The 21638-nt window shown below is 43.0% G+C and overlaps 1 protein-coding gene across 1 annotated transcript in view; it reads right to left on the reverse strand.

The window, feature by feature from the left end:
- LOC144755741 (interferon-induced protein 44-like) overlaps positions 1 to 21638 on the reverse strand; it is a 420930-nt gene that overhangs the window by 52192 nt on the left and 347100 nt on the right. The window contains exons 5-6 of the mRNA XM_078644951.1: positions 11398 to 11569; positions 5126 to 5226 (exon numbers count right to left, since the gene is read on the reverse strand). Of these exons, the coding sequence (XP_078501077.1) occupies positions 5126 to 5226; positions 11398 to 11569 (273 nt within the window). The remainder of the gene's footprint in view (positions 1 to 5125; positions 5227 to 11397; positions 11570 to 21638) is intronic.

Here is a 21638-nt window from a genome sequence, read left to right on the forward strand (position 1 = left end):
CCACACGATTGAACTGACTCGTCCCTATTCCTGTGTGGAACTGGCATAGTGTCGCTGTAATTTAGTACTGTGCCAGGTGTACATCACATCTGGATGGTAGATGTGACTTTGATGATTATAAGGCATGATTAGTTATAGGTCGTTGGCACCTTTTGAATGATGGCTTTGCATATAAAAAAAATAAGTTCACTGAATGTGACTTATTTATGCCCTGATGAAGCCCTGTTCGCTATTGCTTCTTGATGACGTACAATAAAGAGACATACATCTTCAACACAGGAGCCTCAAGCATAATTGTTTCACTTACTGTTTTGTTGCCTCTCTGTTTATGAATTGTTTACCGTAGGGCATGGTTTATGATCAGCGGACAACTATGGTGGGCAACATTGTTAATTACGATTTGATTGTACTTTGATGTGACACATAGGACGGTGTGGCTTTAAATTTCCTTAGCTGCTTTAGTTAATATGATTTCCGACCTCACATATTACATCACTCATAACATGGTCAGAGATATCACTGATAACATCATTAATGACATTTCAAATTACATCACTGATGGCATCATGACATTATCCAGCAAGTGTGATTATTTTGTAAAGTGTGAGCATTAAAGATATATACTAAATACTGCATGCGTTAAATTACTATTATTTTTGTGCTACTAATGAGTGATACTGCTTCTAATATAGGTCATATGAGTAGAGCAGTGACTGCATTAGTGTGAAGGTGGGTGTGTAAGTGGCTGTACGGATGTACGAGTGGCTGTAGGGGTGAATATGTGTGTGAGTAGCTCTATGGGTGAGTGAGTGAATGAGTGGCTACATCTATGGGTGAGTGTGTGTGTGGCTGTATCAGTAACTGTGGGGTCTGTGTGAGTGGCTCTAGGGGGGATGAGTGTGTTTGTGAGTAGCTGTATGGGTGACTGAGTGGCTGTGTTATTCAGAATGGATGAGTGACTGGGTGTTCAGGCAGATGTATGGGTGAGTGTCTGTTTGACTGGGTGTATGGGTAATTGAGTGGGTGTTGAGTGGCTGTTTTGTACAGTAGGTTTGTGTGAGAGGCTGTATAGATGAGTGTGGACATGTGAGTGATTGTATCGATGTGTGAATGGGTATGTAAGTGGTTTAGAGGATGATTGAATGAATGTGTGAGTAGCTGTATGTGTGAGTAGTGTGAGTAGCTGTATGTGTGAGTAGTGTAAGTAGCAGTATGGGTGAATGAATGGCTGTGTGAGTGGTTGTGTCAGTAGCTGTGTTGGTGTGTGAATGGGTATGAGTGGTTGTCTAGCTATGTGAGTGTGTGAGTGGCTGTATTGGTCTCTGAGTGGCTGAGTGATTAGCTGTGTGAGAGGCTGTATGAGTGAGTGAGTATATTTTAGTTGTAACAGTATGTGAGTGGGTATGTTAGTGGTATTGTGGATGATGTCATCAGTGATGCCACTGACTGTTATGAGCATTGCGAGGGCTTATGTTATAGTTAGCTCAGGTAACTGAAACTGATGAATTTCACAGGTTTAGTACAAGTAAAATCTGACCCTAGCTATACATTTTAAGTTATTTTTTTATCTACTTCCCAACTATAACGTCTCGGTAACCTTTGTTATTTTTCAGTAAATTTCAACTTTAAAAAACTATAGCATCCTTGTAACCTTTGGCTTTTTCGGTGAATTTGAATGTTCTGTTCTTTTAAAATAGTATTTCCTAACTGCAACCTGTAACCTTTAAGAGTGGATGTGCGAGTGGCTGTATAGGTAGGTATGCGAGTGGCTGTATAGGTAGGTATGTGTGTGGCTGTATGCATCTGAGTAGGTGTGTGAATGGGTTTTTAGGTGTGTGAGTAGCTGCATGGGTATGTGAATGATTGTATGGGCATGTACTTGGCTGTATAAGTGGGTGTGGAAGACCCTTTGTGGGTCTGTGAGTGGGTGCAAGAGTGTCTGAGTGGGTTTGTGACTGGATGTGCGAGCATCTGAGTGGGTCTGTGACTGGATGCGTTAGTGTCTGAGTGGGTGTATGAGTGCCTGAGTGGGTCTGTGAGTCGGTGCACGAGTTTCTGACTGGGTTTGTGAGTAGGTGCATGATTGTCTTTGAAAGTCTGAGTGGATGGATGAGTCTCCGAGTGGGTGTGTGAGTAGGTGCATGAATGCTGGAGTGGGTCGGTCAGTGGATGCATGGTAAAAAAAAATAGGGGGTATGTCCTCACACCAGTTACCCCATGACGGTCCTCCTGTCCAGCTTGCCGAGAGTCCGCTACCCTCTGCTGCATTAGGTTTTTGTGCCTCCTCTGCTAATTTCCAACTCTTTGTTCTCATTCTGCCTGTTATTTTGCCTCTTTCTGTTCGCTCCTGACCTTTATTCGGTCTCTTGCTGCTGGTTTCTGTCCGCTATTTGGCCACTTGCTGCTCTTTTCTCCCATTTATTTGGACTCCTACTTGTTTCTCACCTTTATTTTGCATCCAGCTGGTTGTTTCACATCTTTATTTTAGGGGTGGTTGGTAAACTCCACTCCGCATGCACCAAGGGGACTTCATCCCCCAACCAGTGATGCCAGGAGGTGCGCTTGCAGAGTGGTTGAGTAAGGGGGCTGGGCCTCCAACAAGGTTTCAGCAATCTCACTGTGTGAGACTTACTAGTGGTAACAATAGGGGTTCTTGGCCTCCAACAACACTCCGCAGCCAAGTGGACTTCATCCCCCAACCAGTAGTGTGCCATGAAGCCCATTTGCGGAGAGGTTGATAAAGGGGGCAGGGTCTACGACGAGGTCCCAGCAACCTCACTGTGTGACTTACTGGTGGTAACTAACAGGAGGGGATCTTGGCCCCTAAGGACTCTCCGTATCCAAAGGTACTTCATCCCCAAACGAGTAGCACTTTTTTTATGCTGCAAATTCACAGCCACATTAAAAAAAAGCTTATTTCTGCCCTGGTGCAGGTTAGGGGATTAAACTCATTGTATCCTGCCCCCCTGCTTTTTTTTTGGGGGGGGGGGGACTCTGCTGGAGCAGAGTCCCAAGATGGCTGAGAACACTTCCTGTTTGAAGTGTTGGCAGCCAATCATAAACCTACATTTCTCTACACAAGCTTGTTAATATTCACAAAGTACCATCGATGCCAGATAACCTTCTTTTTTCCCTTACATTTCTCAACAACCACTGAACTGACCTTCATCAAATAAATGAAAACGTGATCTGCAAACCAAAATCTACCCTCCTGCCAAATGTGCTGTAATTCCGTTAAGTGGTTCAGGCTGCAGGTGGGTCTAAAGACTCTTTGGGAATTCACAAGGGAAACACTTTTTTACCCCCTGCTTTTCTCGAACCCCCCACTTGGCGGATCACCCCAAAACGTTCGATGCAGAACAAGATCCACCATGGCACTTTTATTCATCAAATGGCGGAAAATTTATAGGTAAGTCAAAAGATGATTCTCTTATGTCAACGTAGTCATAACTAGAACTACCTACTGGTTACTGCCAGTGGTTAATATATATACAAACATATATACACACACGCCACTGGGGGACAGTTTCCACTTTGCAGAAATCATGTCGGGCAGCATGGAGAGAAGAAGGTAGAAATTCAGAGGTGCACCGCCTTCACCCCTGCAAGTCTTCCGAAACAGGTACGCATTTTTGTTAAAAGCAGTACCTGCACCTTTAATGGGCTGCTTTAAAATCCCATTCGGGGATGAAAATGTAGGGACTGAGGTCTGAAGTCCTTTGCAAACTCTAACCCTGTATTTTCAGCCAATCACAGGGGGTGGAAAACTGCTCCTGCCTAAATAATATTTATTAGGCAGGTTGTTTTGCGATCTCCTGAGAATAGGAAATATTGTGATGTGACCTATTACTTCATAAAAGACCCTGTAATTTGAACAATCTTTCAAAAACTAGTTGATGTGCAAATGCTTTTTCTTGACATGAGACAAATCTTGCTCATCTATATATATATCAGGACACTGTCACATTTGTTATGTTGTGGTATGGACCTTCTCCTGCAGTAGCCATGCCCTGAACCAACTGAAGGTAACAACAGGCATAAATCTGGGTAATCCTTGTCTAACCTTTCAGTGCCTTGTTCAATTCTATTGTTGTAAAAAAATACCAAGTGTGGATAAACCGTGCTCGTTTATTTTTTTTGCCAATTTTGCCTCAGATCTGCGAATTTGCAGCACATTTAAAAAACAATATTTTTTTTGCCCCTGCACCAGGGCAAGGAGAGTCAGAATATATATGCCTACCCTGCCTCCTTGTGTTTTTAAAAAATGTTTTTCTTAGGACTTGCAGAGTCCCGAGGTGGCTGCCAACACTTTCTTGTTGAAGTGGTGGCAACCATTCACATCTCGGCATGACATCTGTTGGATCCGTGGACCCACTGCGTCTTGAGCTATGCATAGTTTTTTTATTAGTTAAAAATTACTTAACGTATTTACAACACATTACTAAAAGAGACCTTTGTGGACAAAGATCCAGCTTCCTGCCTAATTTTGGTGCCATTCCGTTCAGTGGTTCGGGCAAGGTTGTCTCTAAAATCACTATGGGAAATTGCATGGAGAAAATGTGTTTTGGGACCTAACTCTCCTTTTTCTCGTCCCTCGCAAATCACCCCAACACTTTTTAGACAGCAGCTGAAGTGAGTGAAAAACTAGTTATGAAAATTCTGTGCAAATTTGTTAAACGGCACCACAGTTATTAGCAAAATAAAAAACGCTTGTTCTGTGGAAACTAGGTCCTACATCTCGGACAGGCAAATAATTGTTGCAGTGTACCTACAAAATATACAAAACACCGCAAGTAGGAAATAACAGTAAATATTTTCAGAGTGCTCAATTGACCAGTCAGAGCAGAAGTCCTGTAGCGTAATTAGTGCTTTGTGATCTTTAGAAGGTGAGAATTTTAGGGTGCTGTCTTGAGTTTTCAGGTGGAAATCTCTACAGTGTTGGTTTGAAGCATGAGATAACTTTGCTTGAAGTTTTTATTTGTGCTGACTTTAGAACCTTTAACAACAGGTGGGCAACAAAGATCATTGTTACAGGAACACCCAGGGGATATATACATCAATGCAATTGCAGGACGACGTTTAAGAAGATAAGTTCATATCATATTTTATCATATTGAAATATTACCTGTTTTTCTACAGCTCTGCTTGTATACACGTTTTCGATATCTTCAGCAACTGTAGGGCAGAGTTCGTCCACCTTGGTTAGCAAAACAAGGTGTGGCACATCTGTATAAATTGTATAAATTCAAATCAAAGGTTATTGTCGAATGAGTTGAATTGTTTATACTTACATTTTAAAATCTATGATATGATAACGTCTTGTCCAGGATAGAAGTAGCTATTACAGAGTTGGAGTGCGTGAAGCATTATTCAGACTTATATTCTGTGGTGAGTGCTGAGGAAGACTCCTTAATAGAGGATAATATAATTGAGGATTCCCATCACTCACAGATTACTTTGGATCTGGGCATATACTTATTGGAGGTAAATACAGGGATAAATGCAAGCCTGGCAGGTAAAGCCCCCAGATCCGATGGGGTTCCGGTGGACGTATATCAAAATAATATCGGTCTCTGGGGCCCGATCCTTACCCAATTTTTTAATGCTACATCTCGTAAAGATCTCTTGTCTTCTTGGTGTGAGTCTATAATCGTGCCGATTTTTAAGAAGGGTGATAGAGCAAGTTGTCATTGCTATCGCCCAATATCGCTCTTGGACTCTACTATTCAGATTTTTGGTCGCGTGATTTTAAACAGACTTCAAACGTGGGCTGATGAACATATGATAATTAGCGACCTCCAATATGGTTTTAGGAAAGGGCTGAGTGCTATTGATCAGTGCCTAAAATTATATGTCCTTATTGAAAAATACACCAAAGCGAAGGGTGGCTTTTTTTTTTTAACTTTTGTTGACTTAACGTCAGCCTTTGACTGCGTCACCCATAGTAAACTATGGCTGATCCTCGAGAAATTAGGAGTAGAGAAATCGATAGTCCACTTTCTCAGGGAACTTTATTCTGGGGCATCCGCCAGAGTTCGGTATGGGAAGCACAGCGAATGTACAGAATCATTTGGTATTGGTAGGGGAGTGCGACAAGGCTGTGTCCTTGCCCCATTTCTCTTTAAACTTTACATTAATGATATAGAAAGGATATTGCTAGAGGGGTGCAGGCATATGCCGATGGTGGGTAAGAGATCTGTCCTAGCGTTGTTGTACGCCGATGACGCTGTTCTGATGGCCAGCGGTACAAAAGTGGGTGGTGGACGGAGCATCTGAACCAATTAAACACTCACACCCAGTCAAAAGATCTGGGTTTAATCCATCACCGTTCTTTAGCCCACTCTGCCACCTCAGTTCAGACATGGCTATATGCAAATCAGTCTGACCCTGTGCCTCATGGGAACAGTCCAGCCCGAACTGATGGCCAGGACATCGATGGCCGTGCAAAGCATAGCCACTTCCTTTACAGAATTTATGACCAGTTTGGACTGAAGGATAAATTGCTCAAAGACCTTTAGTATGGCTTGTGGCCTTGGGGCAGCTAGTAAGAGAAAGGTAATTTTATCGCTTCTAGTCCAGTTGATTTTACTCCATACCTGGGTGTTTTATTCGACCACACTGGTCTATGGAACAATGCAATTAAGTCAAGAAGGTTACTGTTTTGTAAATCAATAATGGCCCTAAAAGGTTTTAGCAAAAGGATGGGCTGAAACCCTATAGGGGAGATGCTGATAGTGTATCGAGTGACCTGTGTAGCAATCGCAACATATGGCGCTGGTCTGTGGGGATACTCTAACGTGAAATCACTGCAGGTGGTGGAAACAGCTTCATGAAATATCTTTTAGCTGTTCCAGAAAGTGTTTCCACATATGTTTGCCACAATGAGCTTGGGGAACCATACCTAGAAGACACCATAAAGGTTGCACCGGTTCGGTTATGGCATAGGGCCTGGACAAAAGAAGAATGTGAATTAAATCGCTCCATCTTGAAGGGTGTGATGAGCTTAGATAATGGTGGCAAGGTAGGATGGCTAAGCTACGTGAAGAAGTTTCTCACTGACCTAGGCCTGGTAGGTTACTATGATGATCCTTCCTCTCTGTGCGATATCTCCAGAAAAGCTCTCAAGGAAAAGTGTACGAGCTGTTTGGAAGAGCGTAGATCCACTACAGAAATGTCAAACAAACGGTGGTTTCACATCAACTGATAACAACCACAACTGAAATGCAGCCGTATAATAAGTTACAAATGAGCGATTACGAGAGGTTTTTACTAACTCGCTTTAGACTAAATACATTATTTAGGTCACTTAGTTTCCCTAACATGAATAATTGGTCGAAAGTTTCAGATAAATGCCCCTGTGATGAATTGTCTGAACAATCAGACATTCATAATCTCTTCTTTTGTAAATTCTATTCAACACCAAGGCGAAGATGGATTGTTCCCATTTTGAAGGTCATGGAAATAAATAGTTGTCGTCCAGCTTTTTTAGCTGTTGGACAATATTTTAACTGTCACATCTATTGCAGTGTTTTTTAGATATGTTTTTAGATTCCAGAAATCTATCACATCCTGAATAGTGATGAATTGATTGTATTCTATGACGAATTTCATATGTGGTATTTTTATTTGTGATTTTATCTGTACTTTTATGGTTGTTTTGTTTTAATAACCGAATAAAGTTCTCAATGAATGAATGAATGAGACCAACGTACTTTTCAGTGAAAAATGTACAATTATTATTTCACCCAATAATGACTAAAGAAATCACCACACTAGTCAATGGGACTTGCTGGGCATGAAGAAAAAGCAGAGATGCAGAGTCTAGGCAGAAAGATGACGATTGAATGGGAACAAAAGGTGTGAAGAGGCTAGCTCCTCGTGCATGGGCATTGTGAGTCAATGTAAATTTGATAAGGAGAAGAAATAGGACATGTTGCAGTGTCGTCAGAAACCACTGGTGAAAATCAAGCAAAATCAGGAATGAAGAATCAACCTTATCGCCAAATAGGCAAGTGACATCCAAGGGCATGTCAACAGGGAAGCTTGGACAATCTCTGCCATGCATAGCTGAGATCAGCTGGTATATCGAAGAACCATCACGGTCAGCAAAATCGCTCTACTTATAGAGTATGTTACGTCCAGTCCGTAGTGTACTGTGAACTTTCCTGCATCCCTGCCATCAACAATAGCCTGGGTCAGGATTGCACAGACCTCCTCCAAGGCTGTGAGCAGCACTTGAGCAACCGAGTCCCAGATCATATGGGACTATCAGCCCAGAGGCATGCAGTGTTCACAGCGCAAGACTGGTGGAAGAGAAATTCCTCTTTACCAAGTTACACAGCCTCTTGGATTCCCTATCTGGTGGAGTGGTCAATGAAAGTGCCCAAGTTGATTTCGGATTTGGAGGCCAGAGCAACCAGTCTCTCCTGGGTAGGGGGCTGGGTGCGGACCTCTAGGTCCCCTTTTGTGGCGGGCAATTGTCCTCTGCACAGGATTGCCTGTGCAGGGCTTGGCCCAGACCCTACGGAGGAGATCTGTGAGGACTTCATTAAAAGGTAGAAGAGGTTCTATTGCAACTACCCAAGGCTGAAGCACCGTTGTCAAGACCCTGGTCTTGATTTCCATTTAAGAGAGTGTATGGTCCAAGACCTCAGCTGTCCTCCTCATCACCTTGGGAAAGGCAACCCCTTACTCTGCAGCCACACTAGGAGAAGAGACTAAGCCAGTGTCTGATAAGGTGTCCAGACTACTGGCAGCCACCATGCCCTCACATCAGTTATCCCCTGCCAGGGGCTCTGGATAACCATATAGATCCTCAGATCCTCCTAAGATATCTTCTGCAAACAGGCTATCAGAAAAAGGAGATGCTATCTATGATCCATAGGTTTGTGGCCCAGTCTATACCGGTCTGAAAAAATATCTGTGTGAGGAATGACAAGGGGGGGGGTTGGCGACGCCATGGGGCATCAGCGGTACTGGGAATGGTGTGACTGGAACTGGCTCTGGTGAAGGTCATAGATTCACTGCTGGAGTGTGTCTGGCACCTAAGGCAAACCCGCCAGCGAGAATCCAGTAAGGGCACCTTCAAAACTATGGTGCATGAAGGCATTCCAGAGGGACTGGCTTGCACAAAGATGAGGTGCATTAATAAATTCCCTCAATCTGGTGGAGTTGCTGAGCTGACCCAGATGCAGGGTCTATGTGAAGAGCGGAGGGCTTGGACTTATGGCCGCATTACAACTTCTTGTCCGATTACCACAACCGGGGCAGTGAAGTGAAAGAATGCTTTGTCTTCTTGGCCATTTTCTTCTTGTGGGACTTACCCACCAAGATTTTGATCGCGATTACGACAAGCAGGAGTGACTATGACAGTGGGGAAGCAACCGGTGTTTATGACCAGGAGCTTCAGGGTGTGTTGCTCGACCACCTTGAAATTAAAGGCGTAGTAGCAGTCTTCAAAGACAAACAAACCAGGTGGGAGTCTGTCACTGACATTTACCTGTGACAGGCTCCACAGGGTTTAAACCCCACAGGTTTCTTGGGGGAAACCCGTAAAACACTGGGAGCAAAAAACTCAAAAGAATTTAACAAAAAAGTAAAAATAAATAGTTAAAAATGATTGAGGTAGCTCTTCCAGACCATTGTTGTTGGTGCAAAACAAACCTCGGGGGGGGGCACTTGTATATACACCGCGCTGGTCACATTTGGCACAGACGACGCAGGTGAGCGGACATCCAGTCTGACACCTGGGGAAAATTCCATAATAAGAAATCTGGGGATAGAAGTCTCTATCAGATATTAAAATGAATCCTAGTGAGTGGGTTTAGATGTTCTTGCCGATCCACCAAAATACTTAGGGAACAGAGATGGATTCCGATGATTACTCTTGTACTTGTATGCAACCGTAAACATAATAAGAAATTACTCCAGCACTCATGGTTGTCGGGATGTATTATCAGAGGGACTGGGAGAATGTATGTTTTCTGAAATTAATACTGAAAATTAAGTCAGGTCAGTAACTTTGAAATACATGAAATTACATCCTCCTGCAACTACAAAAACACTGGCACTTAAAAAGTGCGTACTTAACTCCTAGGCAAATGTTCAGCAACTCCTTCTGAAATAATTAAGGGAATAGGTTTTTCCTCCAGTATCACAATTCCAATACTTAATTCTGGAGAACAGATTGAACCGTTTCACTTCTGTATTCCATTTACTCTCCCTAAAGCTCTAACTCGCTTTTTTTTCCCTTTTTTTTTTTTAATCGGGATGCAGAAAACATAACTCATTAAAGCATTTAAAATGTTGAAATCCACAAAGAAATCAATGTTAATACCAGAACCCTAAGGAGTAAGGCACACCTGGACAGGGAGATATTGCATAGTCTATTCACAGTGAAATAAAAACCAGAAGAGTGTTCAACATGGCTTGAAGCAGAGAATCCCCCAGGAACATACTTCTTTTAGGAGAAACAACGCAAAAAAAATGTAAAGGCAGGAGGGAGGACGGGCCAATCTAGGAGTTTCAAACTTGTACCAAGGGCAAAGCTAGTCATATGACCTCAAGAGCTCTTTGATATGGGCCCAAGTACAAGAGAATCGCCGAACCCGGCCAGTGGTACATACCGAAAAACTAGCCTGATGTTAAACAGCTCAGAAGGTGGAATTTCCCTGGAGAAGAGTGCAACTATATTATTTAAGGATTAAAAAGTTTAAAAAAGCTTACACCCACAAATGGTTCATTAACTAGAGATACAAACACAGGAATCAATGGAGAGGGGGCACATACCTAATGGAAAGAGTACAAGCTGCAAGAAATGTAACCCTGCATACAACTTCACTGAGGTGGAACTGAGGTTTTGGAAGGCAACTGCGGTGAAGTGGAGCATGGACTCTCCTGCACTACGCATGCATCAGTTCTTTACTGTTTTACGATGACCAAAAATGATTTGTGTATCGTAAATATGCAATTTTGCATTATTATACCTGTACACAAAAATATAATTTCGGAAAAAAGTAGATATTTAAAATGTGTGTGAAATCTCTTTCATGGCTGGATTAAGGCTGTTGACTGTCAAATAGAATGATACTGCCCAATAGTGATATGTGGCTGGTATCATGATCACAAGGGGGCAAATAGTTTCAGACTTTTGTCTGGTGAGAAATACTGACTGGGCTGGGGTCCCATGGCAAGAACCTTGTGTCTTTTAAGTACCAAACTACAAACATTTATTTAAACCTAAATAGTTGTACAAGTATATATTAACTACACATTTTTAACCTAACAACTTCCTACCTTTTTGGTGAATCTGATCATGCCTGGAAATTTGAAAACATGAACTAACTTCTGAAATGGCTTTGCTTTCTTGGCTGGGTTATTAAACATCTGTATACTCACCTTGTTGCTTAATCTTGATCCGCAACTGTCTCAGTTTTTCTTCCATTTTTTCTGAGAGAATGCCAACTTTACATGCATCCAGAACAAACACAACACAGTGTATCTTATCCTCGAGCGATGGAGATGAAAGATACCTAGAAGCACTTGGTTGAATAGAGGCTGTAGGATTAAACTGTAAATAAACAAATTAGTGAAGCATTCAATTGAAAAAAACTAGCATTACCCACTATTGTACCATAAAGTAAAAATGAAAAAGCATTATGGACATTTAGGGCTAGCATGTCCTTAAGATGCAGAAACAAACATTCCTTGAATAATTGCTTTCATTAATGATTTTTGTTTAACAGATGTGAATTCAATGGAATTACTTTAAAGAATACACATATACACTAGTTTATCTGTCCCGCATCACATCAGCCAAAAACTAATCTGGAGAATACCAACTTCTTTTCAGGCCTACTTTCTAGGAAATAAAGCAGGCGTTATGCTCTGCTATGTAGAGCACGCAATCACAGGGGAGGGTATCCTCGTGTTGAGCAAATGTGAGTCTACCCAAACCTAGAGCCTTAGGGGACTACACAAAAAGCCAGGTCTTCACTTCTTGCCGAATTCAAGTAGTGAGGAGGAAACTCGTGTGTAGCAGCAGGTTGTTCCATGCTTTAGGAGCAATGTAGAAGGCTCAACCGCCTGATCTGGTTTGTCGTAATGCATGGGGTGTGTGCAAGTAAGGAACTGGGACGAGCAGATGTGTCTGGAAGGTTCGAGTATGCAGATGAGATTGTTGAGGTATACTGCTACAGTCTTATGTAGTGTCTTGAAATGTGTGGGTGTTGTGTTTGAATTCTGGTCATTCAGGCGAGTGTGATTTGAACGCAGTGCAAGGGGTCAAGAATGATTCTGGCGGCCAAGTTCTGAATATACTGCAGCCTTTTAGTGAGTTTTTTGGTAGATCCAGGCATGGAGTGTGTTCCTCTATTCTATCTTGTTTGTGATGAGGGCATGAGCGACAGTTCTATGGGTGCTGATTGGGAGCCATTTGAAAATGTTCCTTAGCATATTGGGGGTATGAAAGTTTGAGGCAGTAACAGTGTTGACTTGGGGAGTCATGTTTAGTTTGCTGTTGATGACGATTCCAAGGTTCTTTTTGTGGGTGGTGTGGTTAGGTGTCAGGAATAGCTCTGTTAACCTCCAGGTGAAGTTCTACAGTGAAGTGCTCTTCCCGAAGCTCCATATAGTTGGTCTTCATCCAGTGGGCCATTTCAGTCATTGAATTCAATCCAGGTACTGGGCGTCTTGTCTGTGCAGGAGAGAATGAGCTGTGTTTTGTCAAAGAGGACCTTGATGTAGTGAGATCATATGATGCTGGCTGGGGAAATCATTTAAGAGCTGAAGAGGGTGGGGTTCAGGAATGATTCTTGCAGCAATTTTGCAGTTCAGGTTGCCAGGGTTTCAGTAAGGAAGCAGCAGATCCATCAGAGAATATGCCCTTCGATTCCGATGTCATGCAGGCTTTCGGTGAGAATATGGTGGGAGAACATGTCATACACTGCAGTAAAGTCAAGGAGGATGAGGGCACAGTGTCTTCTTCATTCAGAGTCATGCGGATGTCCTCTATCGTGATGTTGAGGGCTTTTTTGGTGCTGTGATTGGGTCTGTAACCAGATGGAATGGTGTCAAGTGGTTTGTGGTCATTGAGGTATTTCGTAATGTACTCTGAGAAATTGGCAGGAACTGCTAGCAAGGAGATTTGTCTGGAGTTAGCAAACTAAGTCGTCATCTGCAGTCCTCCGGTGTAGGTTTGATCGGGACAGGGGTCCAACGGGGCCCCTGAGACAATGGACTTTATGATGGCAGGTTGATAATGGGCATTATGGTTAGTACTGGTTCTCTTGAGAAGATCAGCAGCGTTTGGAGAGGTCTGTCAGGTTAAGTTGCGGGTTGAAGTTGCTGTAAATGGATTTTGTTGCTAAAAATGACAGATTATTATTATTTTAGGGTTCCTGCGAGGGGGTGACTGATTTGGAAGCAGCTGCTGGCAAGGTGAAATCCTGCATGATAGAGATGATTGCTTTGATTCTGTTGGTTGTGATGGAGCGAGATTTAGAAATATATTTATTTCAACTCGCAAAGTTAAACTTCCATAATGATTAATAATATTAACATGTATGGAGTGAGAATTACTAATCAACCTAGATTAAAGTTGCAGATCATTACACGCGGGAAACTAATATGTGTGCTCATATATGTGCAAGATGCTTGTATGTGAAAGTTAATAAACTAATCCGGTCTATTGTTTTGTTAGAATTAAATGCGGCTGTTTTGATTAATGGCATGTGCTTATTTCTGTGTGCTCATGTTTTGTCTCTTCGTGTTTAAATGTTGCACAAATCTGTTTGTTGCTTTATTCTCTTCTGCTAGGTAACATATATTAATGGGTTATTAATTAGCAAAGGTGGGTGGGTAACAGAACAAACTTTATTTCTTTCATTAATTGTTGTTTTGTGTTTGTTTATGTACTAGTTTTGCAAATGGGCCTGATGAAAATGGCTGACAGTGCTGCAGCTTTCAAGACTTGACCAGAGTAAAGCCTTCACTCATGCGCAGAATAACTTGCTGAGCTAACAACGTTTATATGCAGAAATGATCCTGGTCGAGTTGAACGTGTTCTTGGTGACATTTCCAAGGACAGGATATTCAATGTCCTGCCAAGATTAGGAAGTAAAGTTTCTCCCCGGTAAAAGTATCATTTTGTGGAAGCAGAGATGATGGTGAAACTAAGAACAATAAGGGCTATGATGATGCCCCGGACTTGGTCAGGAGTGCGTGACCTAAATGTGGAGTGACATGGCTCAACCAACTGCGAGTTTGGATTTTCGAAAAAACGTCCGATAAAGATACTTTAGTTAGTTAGAAAAGGTATAAAAACTGTCCCCTTGGGAGGGAGGGGGCTCTTGCTGCTCATCTTCTCCTGATTCCAGTTAGGCATGACGTGCTGTCGGACTTCTTTGGAGCACGTAAGGATCAATAGGGCTAAATGACTTTACAATTTTCATTCTAGGTGAAGTGAGTTTTAGACAGGGAAAAAGGGTTTAGGTGATGGAAACTGTTTATTCTTCTTTAAACATGCTATTTGATTCTGCTTGAAACTGTCTGATTAATTTGCAATTCCTCAAACCATGCTGCTTGAATAATAAAGATTTTAGTAAAATGCATTTTTCTTTGAATAAATAGTTAATAAATAAGATTTTTGAAAATACAAGCTGGCCTTGTTATTTCATGAGTTTTAGTTACCATCAGCAGATCCATTTGCCTAAGTGGCTTAATTAAATGCAGTATTTACAAAAACCATGATAAAGTCATTATACCGCAGTTGTATATAAAAGTGTATATCATTTGTGAATAGGTTTTATTAATTAGATCACATGATTCAGTTGCTCAAAAATATGTCCTGTTAGTTTATGGGCCTTGTGAGTGATTTATGATTAATGGTGAGTATTGTGGAGTTGGGTAGCGTTTTTATGACATATTTCCTATAGGGGCGCTGGATCAGTTGCAATAATGTGTGAGTGAGAGACAGTGGGGTGTTGGATGCTCTTCGTATGGGTACTGTGAGTGTTGGTTATGGTTAAATAGTGGGGTAGTGGTGGGAGGACCAGGATTCCTGGCACTGGGAGCAGTCCAAGAGTAGACTGACACAAACAAAATTAAATTGCCTTTAGAATGCCTTCTGCAGTGTCCACTACATGCCTGTGCTGTGCCCACCATTAAACAGGTCCTGGAAGGGGGGGGGGGGGGGAGATACCATTCATGTGCAGATGGACGATGGGAAATCCAGTGGTGTCACTTTCTGTCTAGGTGGATTATGGAAATTAGTTTTCTTATTAGGCTTTTTTAAAGAAATCTTTTGCTGGAAACCAGTTATGTCACTTCCTGTGCAAATGGACATAGAAAATTACTGACCGATCTCCCTGATACTCTACCCGGCCAGATTCCTCGAGAAAGCAATCAACCAACAGTTCACGAATACCTGGAACAAAACCACTTTCTTGACGCCTCACAATCAGGATTGTGTGTCAACCACAGCACTGAGACCATGCAGATTGCTGCCACTGATGACATCAGAACTCTCCTGAACCGTGGCAAAACAGTGGCCAAGATCCTCCTCGACATCTCTGATGCATTTGATACAGTCTCCTATCACACCCTCCTCGACAGGCTACATAACATCAGGATACAGCGAAGAGCCCTCCAGTGGATCACCTCTTACCTCTCAGGATGCACTCAGAGTATCCTTATGCCTCCCTTCATATCCGCACCCAAGGACATCATATGCAGCGTACCCCCAAGGATGAACCCTCAGTTCCACCCGGTTCAACATCTACAAGCCCCCCCCTTGTAGTCATCGGCAGATCCCACAAACTTGACGTATCCTCTAGCTCCCAGAGACCTCTCCAATGCTAACATGGACAAATGTATGAGACAGCGCTGCCTCACACACAACTCCGACTAAACAGATATACTGATCTTCATGAAGAACACTACTGCGTGAGACCACAGATGGTGGCCCGATTAACACCTACTGACAGACGATGCACATAACCTCGACTTCATCCTAGACATCCAACCGACCATGATGCATCAGGTTAACGCAGTTGCTTCCTCCTGCTTCTTGGATCCAAAGCAACACCAGAAAGAACGTTACATACGACCTCTTCCTCAGCCTCCTTGAATATAGCAATTCACTCTACGCTGGAATTTCAACTTAGCTCCTCAAAAGACTATACTACAGACAATTCAGAACACCACAGCTAGACTCATCCTGAACCTACCCAAACACAGCAACATCACCCCTCACATCAGAATCCTCCACTGGCTACCTATTCAGAAGAGGTGCTAGTTCAAGATCGTCATGCATGCATACAAAGATCTACACAACCAAAGACCATCCTACATCAACAACTGAGTAAGTTTCCACCTACCTGCAAGACAGCTGTACTCTGCCTCAAACACCCCCTCACATCCACAGCCGCCACTGCGGGGGGCGTTCCTTCTCCTACATCACCACCAGTACTTCGAACAACCTTCCCCTCCACCTCTGAACAGCATCCCCCGACAAACTATAGAAGGAAACTTTAGACCTGGCTTTTCAACAAAGACAGAGCACCCAGATACCCTTAGGGGTGAAAGTGTTGCGCTATACAAATGCTGATTGATTGATGGAAAATCTAATGATGCCTTGTCTTGTGCAGAAAAATGATGGAAATTTGTCTTACGTGGCTTCTTCTTTTAAAGACATATGGAGTGCTGAAGAACCATGAACTATACAAATGGCCACTTACCGCCAGGAATGTAAAAAAAAACGAGAAGTATCCAGTGAGTGCAAAAAGAGGGTGTACTCTGAAGGGTGCTCATGCAAATGTTTCACATGCACATTTCTGGTCTATATTGTACAACAGCATGAATTCCCATCTTTAATTCATTAGGAGGAAGGAGGCTGCATAATGTGATGTGGAACTTTTACTTTTTATAAAGTCTTCTCCATTTTGTAATTTACTGTGCATTGACACCAGTGATGTTTTTATACAATCATTGTAGATGGACTGTCCTGAAACCAAGAGTATCGCAAAATGGTAAGACACACTGAAGGAGGAGTCTTGGAGTCTGAGATACTTAGGGGCAACCCGCCTGGTATTCGTGTGAGCAGGGTTACAAGGCACCCTACGGGAGGCACAGCGGCTGAACTCTGGGAGAGTAGGATTAATTATTGTTATTGTTTTATAAGTATTAAGAGGTCTTTGATTTGATTGCTGTTTGTACACTCACAGAGCACTGTAAATGAGATTAACAACTGGAGTCCTTAGAATATCTAGTGTATATGCAAACAGTCAACTTTTTTTTGATTAACACATTTTATTGAGTTTTAGACCAGTAGGACTGGTGAAACAGTAAAGAAAGGCAAACACAATACATCAGTGCAAGTGATAATTAGTTCACACAGGGCAAGACATCCAGCAATTTTAAGACAAAACATATCTGCACAACCCACCAGCATAAGAGTACAGCAATTAGGCAAGCTGTCTCAGCCATTTCCCCACACCTGTGCAGGTTTCTGAGGGCAGCCACGTGCTTCAAAGACCACCCACTCCTGCTCCGCACACCAATCAACACCCCTTCTCCACTTCGACAGAGCGTGTGATCTGGTGGCTGTCCATTGTGAGCCGTTATCGTGATTCGACACAAGGAGGGCTGTTACCAGGAAAGACCGTTCAGCCCTTGTACCCCTGGAACTCTTGAACACCCTGAGGAGGACCAGTAAGGAGGAAAGAGGAACCTCCCACACCAGAGGACTCCTGGGTCACCCCTGTCTAATACTGGAGAACTACAAAGCAGGCCCACACCATGTGATAGAAATCTTCTTGGTCAGTTCTGCATCAGGACATCTGGAGGTGTGTCCCAGGTCTGCTCAGTGCAGACGGAGTGGCGAAAGGTATACAGAGTAGAGGTAGTTGGTTTGAATGAGATACAACTTAGCTGAGGTGATGAGTTACCGTGGGGCATCAGCACGTCTCGCCAGTCCTCGTCCTTCATGGAACCTATCAAACACTCCCATCGAATACTAAGGTGGTGTAGCGATCAGGGGGATTTGATAAATAGTGTGCGGTAAAACGGAGTAATCACACCCTGCTCATGTGCCCCATTAATGGCTTGACTTCCAAGGGATTGAACTCCGGGAGAGTATTTGTTTGGGAGGGAGTCTGCTTGAATTGCGTGCTGAGTCAGTTACACATTTTAGCAACAAAAAACATACTTCTGTGATTTGGGATTGTGTCTGGCCCATGTTGATTCTGAGTTGGTCTTCAAAATATATTATATTAGTACACTCACTGTGGAGTGGCATTTGAAACGGTATGTGTTAGACCTGGCATGTTTTGGCCTCCTGTTTTTGATTGTGTGCTGGACTTAGTTTTTGCTGGTGTTTGTACTCTGGGCACTTTACCACTGCTAAAGTGCCTGTGCTTTGGAGAAAGCCTTCGACTCTCTCAAATGGGGCTACCTGGCTGCGACATTATTAAAATATGATCTGGGCCTGGGATTTCTTCAATTGGTTAATCTACTGTACACAGATCCTACGCTTCGTGTGTGGATGGAACCATTTATATAAGAAACTATCCCGGTACGCAGGGACACAACACAGGGGTGACCTTAATTCCCCCTCCTTTACGCACCTGCCATAGAGCCACTGGCGGGGACGATACGCACCACACTGGGAGATGGCATACCTCTGGGGGATGCAATACACCCAAGTATTGTTATATGCAGATGATCTTCTAGTCTATGTTAAAGATATAGAGACGATTCCGGACCAATTGGCAAATACTGCAGAATTTTGCCAACATTTCCGGACTGAGGGTGAATGTTGAGAAATCCTCTATATATGCACCTTTTTACCATTAATGGTAAAAAGGTGCAATGGAGAGTAGACACCTTCCCCTACCTAGGTATCCAGATCTATCGGCAACCTAGAGTTTGATGGGAACCTAGGCAGAGCTTCGACGGCAATCCGGTCACAATTGCAATTCTGGGGCACGCACCAATTTAATAGTGACATGCAGAGTGGCAATGGCTAAGATGGTAATCCTTACTTGACTTCTGTATTATGTTTCCAATCTGCCTCTATACATCCCTGCGTCTGTTTTTACCACACTCACTAAGCTAGTCAGAGACTTCCTGTGGAGAATTGCGGCACCCTGCTTTGAGCATTATTATTTGTCCACTCAACTGCAATGGATAGCCCGCTGGTTTGCAGATAGGAACTGCGCAGACACAGCTATCACACAACCGCCCCTCTCGCTGGAACAGATTGTCATGCTTTTTCACCGTGCCACCAAGTCAAGAACACCAGTCTGTTGCTACTTGCGGTGCCATACAAATGCTTCCGCAGATGCCTATATATCGCCAGAGGCATCACCCCCTATGCGCCAGCGATTCCACTGGAGGGGTCTCACTGCACAACGGATTAGAGTGGCTGGAAGGAGGTACCCAGACACTGGGGGACTTGTACCGTGATGGAACGCTCATACCGTATACGTCTCTGGTGAATGATGAGTGGTTTCCGCCGGGACAATTCCTTACACATCACTCCTTGATAATCGCTTAAATGCTTTCTATTTATTATTGGAATCTTTTGGTCCTTTATATAATGGGAACTCCCTTTTTCATGTTGTTCCATATATATTTTGCCCTGGTGGGTTGTTGCCCCTCCCTTTATCCTCTTTAGGCTTCAGGGTCCCTCTTTCGTTTTTTGCATTGATACCCGGCACTTTTGCCGTGAGGGTTATAGCTTCCTTTCCTGGTCCTTGGAGTAAGGCAGAGTTGTGAGTGAGTTGGGTCCTATGGGACTACTGCTGGATGTGAAGCAATTCTGTGTGACTGTCTTTCCCTTCTTTTCACTCTCTTGAAGTAATTGGTATGGTTTAGTGTTTGGGGTTTGTATTCTATTTGTTTTGTGTAGTTTGTTCCTTTTTTGGTGTGCAATATGGATGCCATCAAAACCTTTGGGTTTAGTGAAGAGGACTTCAATCGGCTACTGGGGCCATCAACTTCTTCAGAGCAGCCCTTCTCACTTAATAAAGGATCAAATGATGAATGGCTTAAACTCCTCAATCTTAAAAAGAAAGCTAGGAGGACGGAGTCATATGCTGACTTTATGATACAATATCTTAGAGCAGGAGTTATTCCTAATGGTCTCCGCATTAGAAACAGTCCGGGACTATTTATTTAAATCCGGCGGTTTCTTGAAAGATGGTCCCTTATCGCCAACCGGTGTTCTAGGGACCTGATGCTATTGATTATTGAAACCGCCAGGGCGGTAGCTTTAGGTCTCCTGAAAGAAATTGCCAAAATGGAGGAATCCCTCCAGAAAAATGATGCGATTGGAGATGCTAAGCGCAAGCTGGAGGAGGTTAACCTGGAGTTGGACTCCTTAAATGATTATATTGTGCGCAGGAAAACCGACAAATTGAAAAAGGACATCTGGTTTTTCTTAGAGGAAAAAGTATACCCAATACCTTAATGCCCAATATTATTCCACCAGTGATGCGCAATAACAAGGGGACCAGCAGTATTGGTCCAACAGACAAATCCGTAACTTTTCTGAAACTTCAGAATCTGACAATGAAGGGGCACCAGGTCCTAGTGATAACTTCTCTATTAGATGTGCCCATTTTAACGGTCCCCAACGATCAAACCGTTTTTTAGGGAACCGTCGAGGCACAACCCGGGTCAGATTCAGACCCTAGGAGAAAGGACGGTTTCAACAGACGGGATACCAGCGAACAGAGAACCCGCTGCGTTTTCTGGAAACAAGGTGGCTTCAATACTGGAGGGAGTAGAAATAACCTATGACACCTCCATTATCCCTATTTTTAATCTGTCCAAAAAACCCCTAGAGAAGATTACCTCTGACCTTCTCTCACGTGGACTCTCTTTTGTCCCTAGTGCTCCCTTCAATGCTTTTGAACTTAATAAAGATGTGCAGGCCTTTTTTCGAAAGATCAGGCTTAATAAATTCTTCACGGGTAGAGAAATGGAACCCACTAACAACATATCAGGTTTCCGACCACCTTCTGTCTTTACTCCGACTCTTGAACAGGTCTGCCCAGAAGTGGGCATTTTTGAAAAGGCTGCGTGCACTAAAATCCAGAGTTTGACTAAATTTGTTCCGAAACCAGCTTACAATTTAAGCTATGATGAATACCAGGCACTTAAAAAGTTATCTGCTGACCACACCCTCACTGTGAATCCGAGCGATAAGGGGGTCGGTATCGCGGTTCTGGACAGCCTCAACTACAAAGAGCAAACCCTATCTATGCTTAATTGTCCGTAACACTACCGTAAGGTCATCTCTTATCCCTCGAGGAGAATCATGTCGGAAATTTTTTATGTCACTAATAGCGCCCTAGTTCGGGGTTCCATATGTGACCAGGAATTTGACTTTTTCAACAAAACCTTTTTCAAAGTCTCGGTTCTGTATGGTTTACCCAAATTGCACAAGAGCCTTTCGGCTCCACCTTACAGACCCATTGTGTCGACCATTGGATCACTCACGGAACCATTGTCCAAATTTGTTGACGCCTGTCTTTTAACAATTATTTGTTGCCTTCCTGCCTATGTCTGTGATACTGGCCATTTGATCACTAAGATTGAAGGCTTGGATTTTAACACCAACACGGATATACTTG

The sequence above is a fragment of the Lissotriton helveticus genome, chromosome 1_1 (genome assembly GCF_964261635.1).
Source record: "Lissotriton helveticus chromosome 1_1, aLisHel1.1, whole genome shotgun sequence".
NCBI classification, from domain to species: domain Eukaryota; kingdom Metazoa; phylum Chordata; class Amphibia; order Caudata; family Salamandridae; genus Lissotriton; species Lissotriton helveticus.